Source organism: Canis lupus, chromosome 33 (genome assembly GCF_048164855.1).
Source record: "Canis lupus baileyi chromosome 33, mCanLup2.hap1, whole genome shotgun sequence".
NCBI classification, from domain to species: Eukaryota; Metazoa; Chordata; class Mammalia; order Carnivora; family Canidae; genus Canis; species Canis lupus.
Genome location: NC_132870.1, coordinates 26796069 through 26820354, shown reverse-complemented (window position 1 = coordinate 26820354; position 24286 = coordinate 26796069). Strand labels below are relative to the sequence as shown.

General features: G+C 40.3%; 1 protein-coding gene across 5 annotated transcripts in view; it reads right to left on the bottom strand.

Moving 5' to 3' along the window:
- NPNT (nephronectin) overlaps positions 1–21982 on the bottom strand; it is a 76088-nt gene extending 54106 nt beyond the window's left edge. For 3 of the 5 annotated variants that reach the window (XM_072810658.1, XM_072810660.1, XM_072810662.1), the window contains exons 1-3: positions 21819–21945; positions 19643–19743; positions 4860–4910 (exon numbers count right to left, since the gene is read on the bottom strand). In XM_072810658.1, the coding sequence (XP_072666759.1) occupies positions 4860–4910; positions 19643–19743; positions 21819–21889 (223 nt within the window). In that variant the 5' untranslated portion in view covers positions 21890–21945. Of the gene's footprint in view, positions 1–4859; positions 4911–19642; positions 19744–21818 lie in introns of all 5 variants that reach the window. The other 2 variants (XM_072810661.1, XM_072810659.1) reach the window with 2 other exon arrangements.
- Between the last annotated feature and the right edge of the window lie 2304 nt (positions 21983–24286).

Here is a 24286-nt window from a genome sequence, read left to right as displayed (position 1 = left end):
GACATTACATCCTGTTCATCTTTTTTTTCCCTATATACAGAAATGCCTGGTCCTTACATCTTCAAGAGTGTCCCGAGCTGAGCTTAACTGGACAAGGAACATTGGAAGCTACTGCACTGGACATAAAGATGCATAAAACACAGTCACCAGCTTCATGGAACTAACAAATTGGCAGAACAAAAGACAGATCCACAAATAACCGCAGTGTAGGACAGTGCGAGATAGGCTCCATGCAGATCCTACAACTGAATGCAGACCTTCCCCGCTACAGGAAGGAAGGCAGAGAAGGGAAGGCAGCATCTAAGCCAAGACTTGAGGCAGGGCTTGTTTTCAGTACGTTCAGTTAAGAAAGAACACAAACTTCAAAAATAAGTGTGGTCATTTATTCCTAACAATGATTCACTTTTAGTTGAATATTTGCTTAGAATTAATAGTCACAGTGGTATCACACAGAAAAACCCAACTGAAAGGGGAAAACAATTGTGCAGGGTGGTTTTCTCCCAGCCAAAATGGTAACCTGGAAAGGATTTATTTTCAAAAACTTAAAACGAGTAGGTAACATTTCAGCCGACATGTCACACATTATTTTACCTTTCCTACATTCTTCGTATGCCATTTAAAGTTGATCCTCTATGGGCAGAGAGCAATGATTATCAATGCTGACTGAAGAAGTGGGCAGAGGGGAAATAAGCTTTTCATAGGACAGTGGTGGAGAGATTATCAAATGAATCACAGCCTGGGCTCTGCTCAGATCTTGCCCGGGCTCCAGACCCTTAATCCACCCACATCCTCCACTGCAAAGTCTCACAAGCCCGTCAAATATACCACGTCCAATGTGGAACTCACCATTTGTACTTTCTTCAATGTTTTCTAGGTCTCTGCATAACACACCAGAAACTTGGGCATCATCCCTGATTCCATCTTCCTCATTTCCCACAACCATCATCAACACCACAAGCCACCATTTTACTGAATTAACATCGAGCTGATCACTGAGACAAATGCTCTGTGAGCATTTTCTCATTTTATCCTTATAAAAACCCAACGAGGTAGGGCTCTTAGCTATATTTTGCCAAAAAAAGCAGCTATTGTTCAGAAAGGTGCAGGACGTTTCTCAAAAACATAGTTCACAGTGGCAGCAGCTGCCACACCAGTGGTGGCTGTCTACAAAGGGGCGCCCCACCGTCTTAATGCTGCATGCTTCTCCCTCCTTTTAAAAAAAAAAATTATTTATTTATTTATTTATTTATTTATTTATTTATTTATTTATTTATTTTTAAAGATTTTATTTATTTACTCATGAGAGACACAGAAAGAGAGGCAGAGACATGGGCAGAGGGAGAAGCAGGCCCCATGCAGAGAGCATGACATGGGACTCGATCCCAAGACTCCAGGATCACGCCCTGGGCCGAAGGCAGGTGCTAAACTGCTGAGCCACCCTAGGATCCCCTCTCCTTCCTTTTTTGAAAAAAAAAAAGTATCTATCTTTTAAAAGTATCTATCCTTCTCTATGTTCTCACCACCACTAAAGATAAAGCCTGATCTCTCCCCAGGTTTACTGTAATATCCTGGAATCCCAAGCCTCAAAAAGCTATTCTCTAAATTGTCAATCAGGAAAACATTCAGAAATTAGCCCCACATCATCAAATGCCTACAGGTCCCAGGCATTTGCCTTGAAGGGGTGAGCCCCAAGGCAAAATGGAGTACATGCTTCTTCCAAACGGGACAGCTGCTAAGCAACTCCAGCCTACCAATTCCTTGCAGCAATGCAGGACTACTGATTTTTCAACAAAGTCTGATATCCATGTTTCCTGTGAAATACTGTCAACTATTTCAGGCAATGTGAAAATACTCTGTGAGCGAAATGAAAGTCACCTGTTTGCTAGATCTGACCTATTAGCACAGCTTCCAACCTCTGAAATATCAATTCAATTATGTAATTTCTTTTTTAGCATCATGACAATGTTCCTCTGTAACTTTGGGACAAAGGCTAATTAAAGGTGACCTCAAAGGCCTTCCATGAGTCAGCCCTTTGCTACTTCACCCACTGAAATTCTTATCTGATGCCCTTCAAACATATACCCCAATGCCAGAGAAAGGTGCTTACATTTCCCAGAGTGTGCCCCCTCGCTCTGGCTTCTAAAGTTTCAATGCATTTTTCTGTCTGGCCAGGGTACCCTTCACTTGACTTCCTAATCCCTCAGGATTTAGTTGGGCCACCATTCCATTACTCCTGGGCTGGGATCCTGCACCCAAGATAGGCTTTTACAGTATCCTAGATCAAAACACACCTCCACCCAGTGTTGTCCTAATATGTGGGCCTTCAATACTGACAGTGAATAACATGGATGCCCAGAGCTTCATCTTATTGGGATGATATCTGCATGTGGTTATCTGTACTGCAGGGTTATCAAGCAGTAGATAGCACTCAATATGTATCTGTTTGATGAATAAAATCAACTGAATACCACCAATTCCATAAAATCTTCCTTGATCCTCTCCAGTAAGAAGTGTCTCTTCCTCTGAACAACCTCAACTCCTTCTCCCTCTTTCCTACTTTAAAGTCCTGGAAGGAATAAGAGACAATCATCTTGCCCAATGAGCTCCTCACAAACAAGAGTCTGTGTTTTACTAATCTTTGTACCTCTCCCAGCACCTAACTTAGCTCCTTGCTTCTAGTAAGCTCTCAAATGTTTGTCAAATCATAGTAACTCTAAATGTGAATTCTATAATTCAATTCTAGTTCCCTCTGGTTCCTTTTCCTTTGGTTAGCTAACCAAAACCATACTCCACTCTGAGGTTTGCAAAATAGATATTATTAGAGAAGTAGAAAAGGAATGGTTCAGAAACACAGCTATTCAATGAAAGTTTTATTTTAGAAATGAATAATGCAAGGAATCTTTTACTTCCAATTGATTACTTTCAAAAGATGGGCATATAGGGGTGCCTGGGTGGTACAGTGGGGTAGGTGTCCAACTCTTGACTTCGGCTCAGGTAATGATGTCAGGGCCTTGGGATTGAGCTCTGAGTCGGGCTCCACGTTCAGTGCAGAGTCTGCTTGAGATTCTCTCTCTCCCCCTCTGCTCCTCCTACCCCACCCCTATGCTCTCTTTCTAAAATAAATAAATCTTTTGGGGGAAAAAAGATGGTGTATAAACAAATTATTAAAAAACATGCTATACTGTGGATTGGATGGACCCCAATCAAATAAGAGGGTGTTCAAAGTATTCTATTTATTGTTATATATTATTCTCTCTATGTAGTCTATATATTGGCCCCACACTATTTATTTATTTATTTATTCATGAGAGACAGAGAGAGAGGCAGAGACACAGGCAGAGGGAGAAGCAGGCTCCCTTCAGGGAGCCCGATGTGGGACTCGATCCCGGGACTCCAGGATCACGCCCTGGGCCGAAGGTGGCGCTAAACCGCTGAGCCACCCGGGGAACCCTTGACCCTCACACTAATAGCAAACATTTATCAAGAACTGTTCTGCATGAGTTACTCATGGCCAGCAATAATTTTGCAAAGTAGGGCTAAAGATTATGAAACTGTGGCTCAGGAAAAGTTAAACAAAACATGTAGTATCTTACAGTTGGTAAGTCACAGGACTAAGTCCTAATCCTAGATCTCTTGATGACAAAGCCCACATTCTACAGTTGACCCCTGAACAACATGTGGGTTAGGGGTGTCAATCCCTGTGCAGTCAAAAATCTATGTATAATTTTTGACTCCCCCCAAAACTTAACTACTAATAACCTATTGTTGACTGGAAGCCCTACCAATAACATAAACGGTGGATTAACACATATTTTATTCTGTATGTATTATATACTACATTTACACAATGAAGCAAGGTTAAGAAAATGTTATTAAGAAAATAAGGAAGAAAAATATATATTTATGGTACTTTACTCTATATTTTAGAAATCCATGCATAAGTGTACCCATGCAGTTCAAAACTCTATTGTTCAAGAGTCAAGTGTACTTTCTTTGGCACTGCCTCCTTAACCTCAGCCAAGCTCTGCTAGTTATTCCTACTGCTCTTATTAATTCTAAGACATACACTCTGATTTTTTTAAAGTCTTCCTGAACAAGGAAATTCCTTAACTTTTATTTCTAGTACTATCAAAATTTTTCCCCAAATGTTTTTGTTAAAATCCTTTCTTCTCTTAAAAACATCTTCTATGACATGTGATAATATCTTTCACCTATCAAAGTACATTGTCTTCTTGGCCCCAATTTCATTAAATAGAATTTCAAATCTTTCTCCAAAATTTTCCACTAAAGTGTCAAAAGGGTGATTTGTTAAGTGACACTATTCACTTCCAAAAATATTGCACACAAGGAACCTTTTAAGTACAAAAACAATATAACAGAAATACTCATAGATCCTATTATAACATTTTGTATATTTCATACAAATAAAAATATTTCTTACCTGAATTTTTCCATGGAGAATTAATGAATATGAGATACAATTCCCTCAGGTTAATGATAGGCTGGTGTTAGTAATTTCATTTGGTGGACTTTTTAAAAATTTCCTTCTTTAAGTATTAAAAATATAAACTGTCCTTTAGGTTAGAATGGAGATCAATTTATTAGGTTCATAAGACAGGAGAAAGGAATTATAAACTGAAAGGGAAAAGTTTAATGTAATAACTGAAATAAAATTAACTGACATAATTATGAACAGAATAAGCAGATCTCTAAAAAATATAGTTTTCCCCGAAATAGGCAACTCAAAAACACAACTAATATTAAGTTTTATTGATAGCTTTGTAAAGTTATTATTTAGAAGTTATGCCTTTCAAGACATAGGTTAGCCAAAATTATTTCAAGAAATATGTTCATCTAACCTTTGAGCTGGCACCTTATCCTGGCTATTCTCTGCCTTAAGACGTAGAAAGCTGCAAAACAAATGTCCAAAAAAAGAAATTCCAGATCTTTTCTCTGTAAGGAGGCTGGACTTGGGTATTTAGCAACTTGTTACATTCCCGGAGACTTACACATATTCAACGCTCAGTGCTTTTCTGAAACAAAAAAAAAATCTAGGACATGTTTAAAATAGTAATATTTTAGTCACCATTTTGTCATTCAAAAACATTTTGTAACAAAAATATTAACCAATAATTGAAGTTGTGCTATTCTTTCATAGTCAAAATTCTAAATTAGAGTATTTCAGACCTCTTGTGGCACTGTACCTTCCAATCCAATTTTTCATTTTCAGAATATTAATTTTGGTTCCAAGAGACAGTATCCTTTTATTTAAATGAGTGTTGGACAAAATATCTGAAAAAAATTAAAACTTTTGATCAATTAGTAATGAAGGCTGGTAGTTTTTTAATTGGTAGATCTTTACTTACCTGTTTCTTACATACTTTGTATCCCCTTTTCTCTCCAACTCTGGGGAGGAAATATTAAGGTTTGTTTTTTCTTTCCTTCCACAGCATTTTCTTCTTGCATGGCTGCTTTGGTTGTCAATAGCAACAAGAATTACCGTGAAAGCTCAGCCATTTCACTTGAAGATACATAAATAACCCAGTTTAACGAAAGTAAATGGAAGAAACTTGAAACAATACTAATAATGGTTAGGGCTTGACCACCCTAGATGTCCTAGAGGTAAGGGAAGAGATGATTTATTACTTCTTGTGAATTACTACCTTCCCTCTTTAAAGCATAAAATATTCACTTTTACTTTTTATACTTGCATAAATTAAGATTAGGTGAATGGAGCCTTCTCTGGGGTAATAGCAGAAGAGAAATATTCCAAGACCAAATTGATTCAGTTAAAGTAATAATTTAACTATTGATCCAGAATGATTGTTCTGTATTTTTAAAGGCATACATATTGATATATATACACACATCATTATCTACTTGGTAGAAATGTTTTTCACGTTGGTTAAGTTCATAACAATTAGCATTTTGTATTTATTGTTGCTGATGTTGTTACTTTAAAAGAACTCACCATATCTTGATGTTGACACATTTCTTAAAATAGAATAATGAAATATATCAGGTACAATCTTAGCAAAAAGCTGAAAATAAATCAAAGCATAAATTGCAAATTACATTCTGGATCACATAATAAGGAAAATTGCTTAAGGTTATGGTAATGTATTAAAAGGGAAATATATAAAAGGATACCGTTTCTTTAAGACTCTTTAATTGCCAATTTTTAATAATCTAATTTATCAAGAAAAATATATTAAATGATTTTAAGTAAAGGTAAATAATAAAGAATAGCAAACATCATTATTTTCTAATGAGTTATATTAGTACTAAGCAGCCAAACAGTTCTGTATAGTTTATTTTTGTCTTATAATATCTTAAAGTTGGGTCACATTTCTCCTACTTAATATAAATCAGCCTTGACACACATAGATTTAGTATATTTTATGGTATCAATATGTATATCCATTTAATAAGATTTCTAGCATGAAATTTTAGCCCGAGTCTTCTATTTTTAAATTTGCATTTAAAACTATACAAAACTGCATTTTAAATCCAAGTAATGTTAAACCCAGAATAGATTATTTCCAGGAAGTTTCTGGGGCCTATTCTCTATTGATGCATAAGGAAATTTTCACAGGCAACCATCACCACAATTTTTGTGAAAGCTGCCAAAAATAAATGCCCTACATGTATTTTTTGTGGTATAAACCCCGCTGTGAGAATCATTAAAATAGGATTCATTAGTAGCAGGTAATATAGAAAAAATCTGTCCCATCTTATCCTGATAATCTGTTTCTCACAGCCACTGTAAAACAGCCATAGTAGTACATACATGCAATATTGAAGCAAAGCCACTCATAGTTTAGGAGTCTAGAACTCTGTTCTGAGACTTGCCCAAGAATCACTGCCTCAGTTCATCTGAATGCTGATACTATGCACTTTGCTGAGGGTTATCAGTGACATCAGCATGGTTAAAAATAATAAGCATTCTGATGATTTTATGAAATTGTGACTAATATAATCTATAGAAACTGAACTATTTGGAGATCAGTTAGTCTTTCTAGCCTGCAAAATACAGGCTTACAGATTTGAAGTCAATCCTGGGTTTTTGAAATTTAAAAAAATGAGGGATAAGAAAATCTTAAGGAACTGGGCCCAGCTATTATCCAAAGGTATGCCTATCTTCTAGTATACAATTTACTGTAAATTTAATTATAAACTGCCCAAATGTTAGGCCAAGTATAACCTTTGAGAAGGAAATAATGAAATGTCCCAGACTAAGGAGACAGATAAAATTGCCACATGGCCCTGATAGGAGTCACACAGCCTCTTAAGAAAAGAGCACAGCATGACATATGCACATTTTCACAAGTGACAAATGTCAGGTACATGCATGAAAGGGAAAAGTCCTACCTGACACTGTCCTTCTATCGCTCAACTCTCATCTGTAGCTAGAAAAAGTAACTAAAAATTTCCCACACTCCAATCTTAAATTTTACACTGTACTTCTCACTGTCAAAAAAGTTCATATTAGCCTGGCAATCTCTGTTCATAGACAACTATCCAACACCGGACATTTAAGACACCAACATTCAGGACAACATATCCCATGAATAGCATCTTAAGTAATTTGGATGATCCCAACTTTCAAATCACTACTTATAAGTATGTATTCAAGCTACAGAATTCATCAGATTAGAGAACAGAACATTTAACATATCTACAAATCATTTCTTTATAGTTTTTCCCTAATCTCTCCAATAGTTTTAAAAAAAAAAGCACAACTCTGCCATAGTTGGGAAACGAAACTATATAAGAGAATACCTATTCGTGGCCATATATAGATACCAAGATATGATGAATCTTTTAATTCATCAATGATTTTAAAACTCAATCCAAAAATAAAAACAAAACTCAATCCAAGAGACAAAGGACTTTGAAACCACCATTATCTATGTGAAACACCATGAAATATTTATGTAATCATATGAACATGAAATAATTTATCCAGTAGAAAGAAACTATTACCACAGTAAGTGTATAATGATATAAAATCAACTCTAAATATACATGAATGTTAAAAAAAAAATACAGCTAAGTCTGAGCTGCCATTTGTGTTTTTCTATTTGCTGTTTTCTGGCATGTGAACATTTGGCAGGTAATTACTGAGTACCTACATATTTTAACCCTGAAATAAAACAGAAGGTATCAAAGGCTTTAGAAAAATATTTTGGGTGGCAGGAAGCTTATATTTGGGTAGTCTATCTGTGGAATTAGTTTCTGTAAATGTTGCAACATATACCTTTGACCATTTAGAGATCTCTCCTAGAAATTGAGTTTGAGAACCCTAATGGATGAAAATAAGGTAAAAGATTTTTGAAAAGCAGCAATGCTTTTGTCAAAGAAGAATAAATTTGGAAATTCCAAATTGTTTCTTCCTTTGCGTACATTAGTACAAATTTAAACCATGATGACATATTTTGTAAAATTTCACCATAAATCACTAATATCTATGAAAGGCAACCCTAACCTTATGATCTGATGATGTTATAATAGGAAAACATGTCAGTTCCGGAGGATTTACATCATTAATCTACAGAATTTACATCATTAATCTACAAATGAAATGTTCAGTTTTAGAATTTAAGTGACTCTAGATTATCCACATGCAAATAACTGATGGCAAATCTTTAGTCTCAAACTGGCTCTCCCCTGACATCTGGTACATACCAAGGATGTCTCTCCACTCTTTAGTTAAATGTATGGCAGAAAATGAGGGTTTCTAATAAAGTATAACTAGAAAAAAATGTTTTGTTTCCTCCAAAATCAAATACTATATCCTAAAGCTAAGAAACTATTTTGTCTATTCATATCTTTTCCCTTCCATAATAAAAATAACAAGTTCACTTAGACTAAGGGAAAACTACAATTGTTGAGAGAATCTATGAAAGAACATGGAGTGAACACATAGATATGTCACTATTTTACCACATATAACAGAACTTTATCCTATCTAGGCTTTAATGTATTTCTTTATGCTGGCTTTATTAGTAATTTTATTAGAAATTCTATTATGACCACAATTATCTCTTTAATTATGCACTACTATTAATTAAGTGATGAAATTAGAAAACTGAAAAGCTTTAGGGCATTAAAATGGAAAATTTCTTTAATTTGACATTATTTAACTGAACTCTATACTTTGTAACAAATCAATTTTTAGGAAATGGTTGTACATTTTGAAACTAATTTGCCCTGGCAGGTTCCCAAGGATGCACTTTCAATCACATTAGGGCTATGCTACTAGTATTTTTCTTCCGTTGTAGTAACTGATATCACTTCGAAATTTCTCAAGCCAAATTACTTTGGCTGCATTCTATGTTCTTTGAGAACTGATCATTTATTTGTTCCCATGAAAAAAAATATTGCTTGGCTCTAGCAATATAAATTCTTTAACTCCCTCCTAGGTTGATTGACAGAGGGTAACCATTCTTGGACAGGTTAGATTCTTGGTTGGTACTAATCTCTGAGGAAAGGTATTCAAAACCCCTTTCTCTGTCTGCTTCTCCCAAGGAAGTGCAGTACTTAGTGGACTGGTGCCCTCTCAAGACACACACTGAGCTATCTTTCTTTGAGAGAGATTCTCTGAATATAGAGTGTATCAGGGTTTTAGGTTCCATTGCCCCTGGGGCTTCAGGACTGCAGGACAATCAGTGGTTCCTCACACCCCAGTGAAAAGGAGTTAAAACTGAGTCTGTTTAGGAACATGAAGAGTACTTACCACAGACTCTGCTTTGAGTCTGTTCAGGTATAAGTGGCTTAAAGCAGCCCTTCATGAGACCCAGGGGAACTGGGATAACAATAAGGGTCATTTGAGCTCCTTTGCAGATCTCTATCTTTGGAGAAATGAGCACTGGTCAAGGAGTTTGTCTTTCCTGCGTTCACTGGCCCTATTTCATGTAACAGCTCGAGAAGGGTAAGTGATGCCTAGAAGCAAAGCTTGTGTCTCATCTCTTATCCCAAGCCATAATTTGCTTAGAAATGAATAAAACCATAGCAAAATGGTGATAAGCTTTTATACTGATATCCAATGACTACAAAAGTAATTCATATAAAATTGATATAAAAATTTTCCCACTGATTTATATGCAGAACTTCTTTATACTGGATCATAGGAGATATCTATCTACACTCCATTCACAATGTCTCTGGATACCAACTCTACCAACTGTTTACTGATCTTTAAAATACACAGGAAAGAAGGGAGGGAGGGAGGGAGGGAGGGAAGAGGGAGGGTATGGATTAGACTTTAATAATACAGCAAACTTCAAAATGTTGTTAGAGATCTAACTTAAAACTGTCTTTTCCAACCTGTAATTTTCCATAAAGCCCTAGAGAGTTCATGAATCACAGCTATTCTGGGCTGGATTGAGCCGAGATATTAGCAAGCTAAGTATGTAGAAAATGCTTCTTAAACTTTCCATGAACTGCACTTTTAGAGTAGGGGCTTGATCTTAGTTCAGAGCATCTTCTATGAGATAGCTTTGTAAAACCACCACTGGCTTCATGACAGAAATGTTGCTCTGGGTGGCCCCTTCCACTCTATCATTCACCCCCACTCTGAGAAGGACCACATGAAAGTCTTCTTCTAGAACTACATGAGGGAAAAGCCATAATTTCCCCTAAATAACTGGTCTTGTTTCCCCTAACAAATATCATGAATTATATGAGCAATAACACTTTTCTTTTTCCTTCAGCTACCAGAAGCTAACACCCAAATTATAAGGCACGTTTAAGATCCTACGCTTTACATATATCTACATGTTAAGAACTCTCCTCCCGACATCTTCCCTTTTATTCTACCCTTTTTTTTCTCCCCCAGCCCTGGTTATTTCTGTTTTCCTATTTTATTGCATGCATTCCTAGAAGTCACTTCATATACTTCCTCAAACACCAAACAAGGCAGACCACAAACATAGAAATGAAGAAACCAATTCTATTTATCTTTTAAACTTCTCTTCTAAGGAATCAAAAATAAAAAGTGGCTGAATAGGAGGTTTCCACTATGTAATATCTATGATTTAAACTCCTTTAAGTTATATATTTTATAGAAGATAATTTATAAAAATAAAGAGTTCTTCCATTACTGTACTTACATAAATATAAGATGTCCCTAACTCTCCCATATCTAAATGTATTTAACAGTGATGATAAATATTCAAAGATATTTGACTGTGGCACATTTCATAAAACCAAAATATTGAAAATCACCTAAATGTGCATAAACAGGGATTTTTAAGTTAGGTATATCCACATAATGATATACTATACAGCCACTTAAAAGAATGAGTCAAGTTTACATAAACTAATAAGGACTGGTTTCCAAAATGTAATATATGAAAAAGGAAGATACAGAGTAGTTCTTATTTTATGCTATCAATTTATAAACAAGAATGATTTTGCAGGGATCCCTGGGTGGCGCAGCGGTTTGGCGCCTGCCTTTGGCCCAGGGCGCGATCCTGGAGACCCGGGATCGAATCCCACGTCGGGCTCCCGGTGCATGGAGCCTGCTTCTCCCTCTGCCTATGTCTCTGCCTCTCTCTCTCTCTGTGACTATCATAAATAAATAAAATTAAAAAAAAAAAAAAAAAGAATGATTTTGCAAAATGCTTACAAATCTCTGCAAAGATCAATAGGAAACAGTTCCTGGGGATTGGAACTAGGTGTCATGAAAACAGGGAAGTTAGACTTACCTTCACTACCTTCTCTCGCTCTTCAAGTCTTTCAATTTTTCATTTAGGCATCCACTTATTTGTTTTAAATGAAATGATTTTAATATACAGTTAAGACAAAGATTAGAATAATGGAAAAGTTATGCCTCTACGGTTTTAAAGTCACTTTTTAAAAGTATTTTGACACAATATTTTAGTATTTTCTGAAAATCTTTTTATCATGACATGTCTCCCAAAAAACTTTATTCAGAAATCAAAATTCTACATAATCCTAATAATAAAAAAGAAAATCCTCTATACATAGTGATAAAAATTATGACTGACCTATAAATAAAAGATCAATGAATTAAGCAACTCCTAGACAATGAGTAAATCTTTCTTACAAGTAAAAACGACCTTACATCCATAAAAAATACACAACTGATAATAGGCAGGATGCCTGGCAGAAATCCTGGCAAATGGACAAACCGCATTCCGTCCTCCTAATATCAGCCAGTTACCTCTGGTCCAAGAGGAAACAGATGAAAAAGTGGGTCAAAGGTCCATTGACCTACCAGAAGGGGTTGTGGGGGAAGAGTAGGGATCAGAGTATCCTAGAATTAAGCAACAGTTCAGATCTGGGTGTGGAATTGGCAGACCTTTACATCAGCACTGCAATCCAGTATTTTCCATTACTACTTACTACCAAGTAAAAAACCATTCGCCATTTGATCAAAACTACAAACGTATTAGCCATTTGACCACACATAAAAAGTTATCTTGCAGAAATACTAGATTTTCCAGGTTATTTTAGAATTGTTTGTATTAGTAAAGGATCATAATGAACATAAATGTCCATCAGTAAGAAGTTAATTAATAAATTATAGTATAGCCATGCAATGGAATACTATAACAAAAATGCCCATCAATAAGAAGCTAATTAATAAATTACAGTATAGCCATGCAATGGAATACTACAAATCCATAAGAAAAAGTAAGCAGGCTCTTCATGTACTGATAATAAAGCTTTCCAAGATACATTGTTAAAGAAAAGAAGTAAGGTACAGAACAATGTATACACTATGCCTTTCATTTGTATAAAAGAGATGGGGGTAGAGAAGACCTAGAAATTTGCCCATTAGTATGTAAAATCTTCCTGAAAGGTACACAGAAAGCTGATAATATTCATTGCTCTGAGGAGGATTATTTGAATAAATGCATTTTCTCTTACAAAGTAAATATTTTAAAAAGATTGATGGGAAAAAATTTTAAACCTGCATCAAATTGTTGGGGAAGGGGTGAAAATATCTGTGCGGTGGGAAGGAGGTGGGAGTAATGAGGATTAGGCCATCAGAACCCTCCTCTCATTCCCTTTCATCTCCCACATGAAGACCCAACCCCCGTGATGAATATCTTCCATTACTCACTGGGGGATGCTGCATGGAATCACTCAACATCACTGGACTATCACTTAAAAGCATGCAGTTGAATTCAATAGACTCAAAATGCATATAACATGAATTCTACAGATAAAAAGTACCCTTCAAAAATGCTATTACACTTGCTCTAACAGGGAGTAAGGGAGGAAAAACATACTGTTTTTCAAAGCTTATTTGAAAGTTTTCAGATAGAAAAACAGAGCTGTCTCTGGGCCAGAAGTGCCTCCATGGGACCAGTGTGTACAGGCAGGTGCACTCTGCAGCAGCACATCCCTGCAGCCAGTATCTGAAGGTCTATATAGCAGCTGACCTTGCAGTGACTAGAGCGTTTCCCTTTAAGTGACCTGACCTCCCAGCTTGGGAAGTACTAACATTTCTAATCCATAAAGGTTAAAACCTTCCCAGATTAACTTTATGAGGGGATTATAGAAAATCAGTAAATCTTAAAACTATTATATGAAGATCAGTTCTAAGGGGAGAAAAGAATAAAGAACCAAGTACTTTCTGTGAAACTTAACTTTCAAGACTACATATCCTCAAACACTACCTGTTTGAAAAGGTCAAACTTCTTCAGATACTGATTTTAGTTTGGAATCTGCATTCCAAGACCACTTGAAGTTACCCAAAGTACACAGTGTTCTTAAATAACCTTTTCACGGAAAGTGGTAGTTGAAGAATCTTTTTTTTAATGTTTTTATTTATTCATAAGAGAGAGAGAAGCAGAGACATAGGCAGAGGGAGAAGCAGGCTCCCTGCAGGGAGCCAATGTGGGACTTGATCTCAGGACCCCAGGATCACACCCTGAGCCCAAGGCAGACACTCAACTGCTGAGCCACCCAGGAGTCCCAGTAGTTGAAGAGTCTTAATCAAAAACTACACTTCCTGAGGACTTGGAGATGCAGGATTAGTGCTAAAAGTAGTTATGGGATTGTCTACTGCTTTGCTTTTATTCTTACCAAAAACAAACAAAAAAAAAACAGAACCAGAATCTGCATTCCAACCCCCCAAAACAGAGAAGGAAGCTAACAACATTAAGACAGTGAAGTGGGCTCAGCTCCATCAAGGTGGCCCCAAAATCTGAGGGCCACCTTCAACATGGCTCTGGGCCGAAAAGCCCACCTGAGACTCCCAGGTGTTCTTGGGGTAGGTGTGACAATGAGTATAAAGAAGGTTTAATTATAAAATGCTAATGCACATTAAATGGAGATCACCATTGCTGTTGGCTAAAAACAGGAAGGCATTTACTAGGAATAACTTTTCTGTGGGGGAACACTATATGTGGTCTTCAAAGCCAATTCCAGTATTTCTCATTTATTCTTGATAATTTTAAACACAAGTGTTTGGGGCACCTGAGTGGCTCAGGGGTTGAGCATTTGCCTTTTGCTCACATCATGATCCCAGGTCTGGAATGGAGTCTCCCATCAGACTCTGTGGGAGCCTGCTTCTCCCTCTGCCTATGTCTCTGCCTCCCTCTGTGTCTCTCATTAATGAATAAATAAAATCTTTTTTAAAAACTTAAAAAATAAAGACAAGTGTTCAAAATCTAAATAATCAAAGAAAGGTGTAAACTACATAATTTTGTGACTAGGGACAAGAAACCAGTATAGGGAGCAAAATTTAGTAAGTTATGTTCCATGTTGAAGATTAAGTTTCTAAACCCAGATAAAAGTAATGAGTGAAACATGAAATTTAAATGTTTTGTTTACAAAATCAAAATCTCTACTTAAACTAATAACCTTTTCATTTGAAATACAGAAATTTAAGAATTTGCTCTTCAATTTTCAAGGGTCCACAATCCTGAGCCAGTAATATATATTATCCAGCAAAATTATTTAGCAACTCCAAGATAGTTTCAGAATACATTTCTCCATTCCTCTGTTGCACTAACCTATACATTTATTTAATGCTGATAAGAATTTAAAAGTCTCACTTTCCATGACAATCGTACAGTTGTAGCCTTTAACTTCAGGGAGGAGGAAATGAGGTTTAGAACTAATAAAGCAAAGTCAAACTCTAGGTTTTACGTCTTTCCAAAATTTTCAGAAAAATATATCAGAACATCTGCATTTGCCTGGTTTTAAGGAAAAATGATACAAAACCACTCTAATTCACATAATTTCCTTCAGAAACCACAAATTGCTCAGTGACAGCCAAAGAACTCAGAAACTAAATAGCTTTGTTGAAACCTGGAACTTGTTGTATTTTGAATTTTTCTTCACACCTCTAAAAAGTGCTTTCAATGGAAACACTACTGTCATAGCCACATATATAGCCAAATCTGTAAGTAAATAGAAAAACAACCATACAGACATATAATATTTAGATCCTCTATACTCTTTCTACATCAAGGAAGCTCTTTAAATAGCTAACCAGGTATAAAAGTCAGTGACACTCACAGGTCCCAAACTATCTAATGCTTTCAGTTAAGAGCTGGTTCCACACAGCCTACTCATTTTTTTTTAATAAAATACACAAATCCTGAGAATTCTTTTTTACAGAGACCTCCACTTGGTAGGAGAAATTGTTAAAATCATTAAAGTGAAATGTACCATTAATATGATGGAAAAGTGAAGGAACAGAATAATTACAGAATAAGAAACAAGTATTTTTTGACAATCAGAGTAATTAAGGTGCTGTGATTCAGAAAATTTCACTTTACCATAAAGAGCCACATTTAAAGATAAAGCCCCAGACAATCAGAAAATCAAGTTCTGAATTCTCAATATGGAGAGATCCGTTTATGGATCAAGAATGGAGGTGGGGGGGAATAGGTTAAACAGGTGATGGGGATTAAGGACACTAGTGATGAGCACCAGGTGATGTACCTAAGTGTTGAAGCACCATACTGTACACCTGGAACTAATATTATATTGTATGTTAATTAATGGGAATCTAAATAAAAACTTTAAAAAAGAATATAAAACAAAGAATCAAAGGATAGAAAAAAAAGCAAGGGGATGACCTCTAAAATAACTATGAAAACACAAGCTGCCTGTTTCTGGAGTAGGTCTTGCTTTCTGCAGCTGGGCAGGAACGTTGGGATAGAATGTCAGGTGGCATGGGCAGGAAGCAGAAGAGCGCTCCTAGGCCTGTCTGGGTAGCATCCTTCCTTCCTCCGTCCCTGAGGGAAAGATAAGCCCAGCTGAAAGTGGCTTTGTGGTAAGACACTGTGACCAGGAGCGGAGGCTGAGCAATACTAGGTCCCTGCAGACTAAACTGGCCTCTCCAGACAAGACCATGTAAAGGGGAGTAGCAAGTGAACATGAAACACAGAATGTTCTACATAAACGTATCTATTTGACTCACAGGAAGAGAGTCAAAAGGTCTCACGTATGGTCAACCAAATGGATTAAACGCCAAAGGGTCACTGCACTGGGCCACGAGGTATGGTAAAAAATATGATGAGGGCATGGCCTCCCCCACTTACACATCTTCTAAGGAATACATTGGGAGGTTCGTGTTTAGGTGGGAATAGTTTCCTTTTGCTTTGCTGTGCTAATTGGAAGGAAAATTCTTAAGCGAATCATTCAGAAAAACAAGAAGCAGGGGACTTTTGCGAAGGAAAAGAGGATGCTCTTCATGGGTAAGAACTCTGAAATTATCTGCCTTTTATCAGAAAGGCAAAAACAATTTTCACATTAAATTTCCCAGAAGCTCTTTGGAATTTTTATAGGTAGTCCATTGCCAGCTTTAAGTGTTAATGAATAGCAGGGCATTTTTCCTTGACAAAAGTTTCAATTTCATAAAAGCTTCCTTTAAAAATTAATCAGTTCTCTTTGGGTCCCAGCAAGCCTCTCTTTCACGTTGTTCTCATTTTGACCTGACCTCTCACCCCTACATTCCTCTACCTGTTTATAGCAAAACAAAGACAGGTGACCTCTGAGCTGACAAGAGACATTTGGACCATCTGAGATTATGAAAAAACAAAACACACACAAGGAAACATCCATCTTTGATCATTTTTACAACTTTGCCATCTACAACATTAATGGTAAAGATCCACCTGGCTCTTTTTAAAGGCATTTTATTTTATTGTGATATGGAGAACATTAGAACCATTGTTTTTATTTTGGGCAGCAAAATGCAAAACTACATTTATCATGCCTAGAAAACAAAAAATCTGATAGCCTGGGTATGTCCCATCCCATTACACTATTTCAAAAGCAGTATTCCCTTATATTTCTTTTTTGCCCCCCTTATATTTCTTTACTTCCATCAAACACATAATAGTATTTACTCTGCCAGGAACTGTATTAAGTGCTTTACGAATAACTCATTTACACCTCATTCACGGTCTTATGAGTTATTGTACTATTTATATCCATTTTAGAGATGAGGGGAAAAAAAGCACATGGAAGCTGAATGACTTGCTCAAGATCACACAGCTAATAAGAGGTGGAAATGAAATTTAAACCCAGGTGGTCTAGCTAGAGTCCATGTGCCTCTCCATTATGTTGCCTCTCAAACTTTCACCAAATCTAAGTTAACATAAACTGTGATTTGTACAAGATCATCTTATATGTTTTCATAACATTACCATTCCAATAACTGACTTGTCATTCTTACAGCTTCCTCAGATTCTCAAGGAATACAAAGAAAGAAAAAGGAAAATACTATTAAATACTATACTTCTCCACTTTACATTCTGTTAGCAGCAAGATGAAAGTACAAAAAAACAATAAAATGGTGTCTCATATCTGCTGGGAGAGCTACTTTGCTAGGAACTTACTTGGATGCTTAAATTCAGTAATGTCACTGTAACTCTGCAAGGTCTTTTACACTCGTTCACATTTATAATCACCAAGCTGGTGTATACCGGAGAAAATTTAATGGCATGTAAAAAGAACAGCTCTGAGAGGTTCTTTCTGGGGAACTCCACAGTTGATGAACCTCTCAGAGACAGAGGAGTTTTCTCCTTGGAATTCTTTCAGCACATCTGGCAGCGTGCATATATCCTCCTCCACCCTCTGCCTCTGGAGAAGGTGTGTTCCACTGTGCCCGGGGCACTGTGCCAGAACAGTTCTGTCCCAGGTAGGGCTTGGGTGCTGTGCGCACCCCAAAGCACTTCAACGTGCATTCTGGGAGTGTCCTGCCCATTAAGACAGCAAAGGAGGAAATTATCTCCATTCCTCTGTAAAGAAACTATCCTCTTTTTTTTTGGAATGGTGTGTGTGTGTTGGGCCAAGAGAAGGGTCCTGTCTTCACCCTCCAACTATCAAAGTCTGATTGCTCTTCAGATTCCACACCTGCGGCCTCCAGCTGTGCAAATACGTCTGACGCTGCGATATAACTGCCAGAAGACTATTGGGCCAGGTATCATTCTTCTTTTCGACCATCTTCCCTTAAAAACAAGTAACCAGTAAGGCAAAGCAGCTTTGCCTAGTTCTTCTGTTTACTGGAAACTGCAGTTACCATCTTCTCCCCTTACAAAAAGATGCGACGGCCCAACCATACAAAGTCTGGCCCAGTGGCTTGCAGGTAACAGACAAGCATTAGTCCTTTCACCCTTTCCATCTCCAACCAGGGATGTCAACCTGTGACTATTACTTTCCCTCCTCTGCAAAGTTAAGGGCATATATCATGCAGATAATTCTCAAAGATGAAAACAGCTGTGGGAACTCCTAGTTTTCCTGAACTTAAATCCACCCAACTGCTCCCACTGTCAGCCCGTATCTAAGGCAGGCTCCACCCTGTCCAGCTCCAGCCTTCTTCATTTCACTTCTCTATTCCTCTAAGCCCCTTCCTCATGAGCAAGAAAACATTGGCATGTAAGGAACCCAACTTTGTTCCTATCATCTCACCAGACACCCCAACATAGCACAATGCCCCCAGAAATTCACTTGATCATTTGCGGATCTTTTTGCAGGGGACGTGGAATACACTTTTGAGGTCCAGATAAAGAGGCGAGGAACAAATTTCTCAAAGTTCCATCATGCGGCTCTAATTTCTACCGTTAAAATATCCATGGAAAAGGTAAAAATCAGTGTTCTGATTTGGTGCTGATTACACGAGGTTGATTATTTCTAGAACTGAAAAGCGATCTTTTCTTCAGAGGAGTTATTTGATTATGGTGGGTGGTCCATTTAGACCAGTCAATACAATCTCACTTCAAAAAAAAAAAAAAAAGTTTACAAATAGGCGACTTTCCACAACAGGTATGTTAAGGATTTTATTAGTGCTATAAGGTTCAGAGTGTGTTTAGTGTAAATACAGTCTAGACTCATTATCTTACCCTCATCTTAGAGTCTGGAACACAGAAAAGAAAAAGCCTGATGAGAAAACAGGAGCTGGAGATAGTGGGGACAAATGCTACAATAAGCATCATAGGTGGCTCTCTGCATAACAAAGCTGGTACCTTACTACAAGTGACTCACGTTGAAAAAAGGCAGAATAAGGAATCATAGAAAACTATGTCAGAACCACACCACCAAGCCTCGCTTAGTTATGAGCCCACTGGTGTGCAGAGTCAAGCCATGAATGATGGTGGAACGCCGAACCTCCTAGGGAGCTGAAGTCCCCAGGGATGATACTCACGCTGACACTGTCCCCAGGACCGGCGGGCCCAGCCCCAGCAGCAGTCAATCCTCCCACCATAACGACATAGGCCAATTGATGACACTATTTGCCTGGGCCACCTACCAAACAAAAAGATTCAAAATAAATAAAGACATTTTTGAAGTTAAATATATTTTCCCGTTATTATTTTTAAAAAATTAAATCACACCCAACAATTTTCTTTGCATTCCTTCATGCTTGCAGAAATTTAAGGATAAAACACCTTCAGGAAAATAGTTCTGTGATCTAATTCCAAGTTTCAGAGAGTCACACACACACACACACACACACACTACACACAGGAGTAGGGGGAAAGGGAAGGGAAGATCCTTTCTTAAATGGAAATAGCAACAGCTAAAACTAAGAATTCTCAAGGCTGACACTCACAGGGTGGTTTCTGAAGCTTGAAATAAAACAGATTCCTCAAAGACCCACACCTGTTACTTGGGGGAAAACCAGTTTTGACTGATTTATCATAAACTGAAAAGTATTAAATACTATGACATGTCAAAGCGGAAAGAAAAAAACTCTGCCTTATGTTTCTGCCTTGGAAAGAGGCAGATGTGGGAAGGGGCAGAAAGATGGGAGCTTCCTCAAAATCAAATGAAACAGACCTCTTTTCAAGATAGGACTCTTTGGCAAAAAAATGTTCCCAGAAGAAATAAAAGTATTAGAAAAAAGAAGTCTAAAAAAAACCGAGAACAGTTTACAGTGTGGCTAAATCTCAAGTTGTGCTTGTGGTTTGAAACTTCCCTGCATCAACAATTCGTGTCATCTAATGTAAATAAGGACTAAAAGTATTCAATTTCAGGATGCCAATTTATCGACCAGATTCCACTTTGCACCTTCTTTGGTAAAACCGTTTCTTTGTTCAGATTCACACCTGAGTTTTTTTACCCGGGAGGCTCAAACTTTTAACTGGCTGTTTTAAAATCAAAGCCACCTTAAAAATCTTCCGCATCCTCATGTGATGTATTTCCTATTGCAAATGTGCGTGCCAGAAATGTACAACGTACCCGAATGTGAGCAAAGAACTGCTCTAATAAAATAAAATCGCCTCTGGCCGCTACCCACATTTTCTTGAAAACGCTCCTGATCTTTCCAATTCCCAGTTTCTTATCTGCCCTTCTGCCACCCTCCCCCCCCAAGCCCGAAGTACAAAATCACCCCGAACTTTCTATTTCCTCCCACCAGCGCTCCTCTGGTTCCCCTGGGCTGTCGTTCCCCTCCAGGTACAAGAGAGCCCATCAATCGTGGAATTGATTTGTTCCAAGATTACAAGTAAAACAGGTGCGGCTGTCTTGGGGGCCGCGCAGGGGGACGCTCGGCCGGGTCCGGGCGGGCCGGGGGCCGGGGGCCGGGGTGGGGGCGTCTCTGGGGAAGAGGAAGACCGAGAGCGACGAGACCCGGCTTAGAATCTCCCCCGTGGCGCAGCGGTTGAGCGCCGCCTTCAGCCCGGGCCGAGATCCTGGGGTCCCGGGATCGGCTCCCGCGTCGGGCTCCCTGCATGGAGCCTGCTTCTCCCTCTGCCCCTCTTTCTCTTTCTCTGGGTCTCTAATAAATAAATACATTCTTAAAAAAAAAAAAAAAGAAGAAGAAAATCGGCGGGAGCAGCAGCTCGCGGCGGGCCTGGTCTGGCACCGCGCGCCCGAGCGCATCCCGGAGCAGGAGCGCGGCGCGCCGCGGGGAGGAGCGGCTGAGTGGCGGCGGCGGCGGGCGGGGGTGCCGGGACCTGTCGGGGCACGCGGCGGCCCGGCTCGCCCCGCCCGAGGTCTCGGGGGCCCCGCGCGCGCGCCCACACTCACAGACACACGCCGCGCGGCCCCGTCCCCGACCCCGTCCCGGTCCTCGCGGGGCGCCGGGGCTTCCTCGCCGCCGCCCTTTGTGTGGACGCCCCGACGGCTCCCGGGCTGCGGTCCGGCCCGGCCCCCCGGGAGCCTCCCCGCCCGAGGCGCCGTCCGAGCCACCGCCCGAGCCCCTGCGCATCACCTCGGCGCATCACCCCCGCCCGGTCCTCCGAGCCGGGAGCCGCGGTGGGCTCGGGGCCTCGCGGCGGGGTCGGGGCGCCCCCTCCGCAGCCCCGGGGGCCCCTGCTCGCGAGCGCGGTTCGACGGACGCGCAGGCCGGCGGGGAGGGGCCCCGCGGCCCAGCTCACCTCACGTCGAACTCGGCGGCCGCCTGCAGGTAGAGCGAGGAGCCGAGCAGCAGCGCCAGGAGGAGACCCATGCCGGGCGCCCGCTCCCCGCCGCGCTCCCCGCCGCGCTCCCCGCCGCGCTCCCCGCCGCGCTCCCCGCCGCGCTCCCCGCCGCGCCCGCAGCCGCTGTCGAAGGCGAGCGCGCGGCCCGAGCAGGTCTGCGGCGCGGCGCCGGGGGCCCCTCTGGCGCCCTCCCCTCGAGGGGAGGTGCCGCGGGGGGAGCCGCGCCGCCCGCGGGGAGGGGCGCGCGTGCGCCGGGCCGCCCGGGGCCGGGCTGGGGGCGCTCCTCGGCGGAGAGCTCGGGCCGGAGCGCCGAGGGCCGGCCGAGCGGGGCGGGCGCGGGGCTGGAGCGCGGCTGCGAGCCCGGCCCGGCTGAGGGCGCTCGGCAGGAAAGGGGCGGCCGCGGAGGGAGGGGGCCCGGGGCGTAGGTGCGCGCCCCGCGGGTTCCGCCCGAACAGGTGGTGACGGCAGCGGCGGCCGGAGCTGCCCCGGGGGGCGGAGAAGCCCGGGCCGGGAGACGCTCCTGGGGCTGGAGCTGAGCAGCGTCCGCCTTGGGTGAAACCGCAGCACGACTGCGCGACTTGGACAAATTAGCAAAGGCGAGCGAGCTCCGGGAGTTGGCTTCTCCCGCAGAGTTGGCAAAGGCAGATTTTTTTTTTTTAATTTTGTAACCACCGAAAGAAACGTTTGGCTCTCCAGCGGAGTTTTGCAGAAGAAACGTGCAGACTGTGTCTGTCTCTGCCAGCGCAACTTCGAGCACTTGAGCAGCATAGGAATGCCTGCCCCTCCGGGGGCACGTGCAGGCCAGCCGGGGCGGGCTGTTACTACTTAGCAATCTGTGGAGTCTGGGCTTGGTTTCCTTTAGAAACCATTTTATTTTATTTTATTTTTAAAGATTTTATTTATTTATTTATTCATGAAAGACACACACACACACACAGAGAGAGAGAGAGGCAGAGACACAGGCAGAGGGAGAAGCAGGCTCCACGCAGGGAGCCCGAGGCAGGGACTCCATCCCGGGTCTCCAGGATCAGGACCTGGGCTGAAGGCAGACGTTCAACTGCTTGGGCCACCCAGGTGTCCCTAGAAACCATTTTAAATGACTGTTCTATTGTTGCAGAGTAAAACATACTGTATTAAGACTGCTCGAATAAAAACACACCAAGATCATCCTAAAATGCATGTTAAAACATATACCCATTGAGTCACCCCTCTTCTCAAACCCTGCCCCAAAGACTCCCCGATGCGGAAATGGGCCCTTTCTCATACATCTCAGACCTAAACTATTCTCTCTCTTCCCCTAGCCCAGGACCTCCTTGCCTTTCTCACACACTCAGGCCATGCCCCTGTCTCTGCGCCACTGACTGGCTGATAAGTGTGCCTGGACCCAGATACCTGCGAGGTTCACATTCTCACTTGTTCAGACTTTGCTCAGATGTCACCTCTCTGAGGACTCCAACCATGACCACCCGAATTTAAAGTTGCAAACCGGGGCCGCCTGGGTGGCTCAGTGATTGAGCAGCTGTCTTCAGCTCAGGGTGTGATCCAGGGATGAGTCCCGCACCCGCATCTGGCTCCCTGGAGGGAAGGAACTTGGGTTTCCTTCTGCCTAGGTCTCAGTGTCTCTTATGAATAAATACATAATATTTTTAAAAATAATAAAGTTGCAAACCAGATCCCTTGGGATGCTCCAGGATTTGGTCTCCTTTGTCTTTTCTCCATACCACTCATCCTCTAATGTCCTATACAATTTGTCTCTTGTTTGTATGTCTTCCTTCTGCTAGAATGCAAACTCTTCAAGGGAAGGTTTCTTTGCTAGTCCTAGAACAGTGCCTGGCATGTAGTAGGTGCTCGTAACTGTTTGTTGAATGAGTTTGTTTCATGACAAACTTTTTTCTATCTTTATTTTCTTTTTGAGGTTTCTGAAACTTCAAATCTTCAATGGAAAGTTCTGTGGCAGAGTGATCTCACTATCCTGATTTCTTAGTGTGTATAAAAACAGGAGTTTTATGCAAGAAAAGGAAAAATAATGGTTTCAACTTAAACGACTCTTTGATTTCCAAGTTGTTTTCTGTTAGCAAAACAAGTTTCTATTTTAATCTCAGGAAATATCCATGCCAATTCAGGCTTGGGACATTATTTTAGGCAAACAGCTTGGTGTCATCTATTTCAGATCTTTCTAATGAAGTCCAAAAAATGTAGGAGTCAAAATATTTTTTCTGCAGAAAATCAAATTTTTGTAAGTGTAATGTAGGCTTGTTTCCAGGCCCCAGTGGCTACTCCTCAGCCATTTTCTTTGTTTATTGATTCCTGGATTGGATTTGCAAATAAGCCCCACCAGAGCAATGGATGATTATCGAGAAGGGGCTAACTTAGAGGCTAAAAGCTGGAGATAGAAGGAAAGGAGGACAGGTGATAGGTGAAAATAG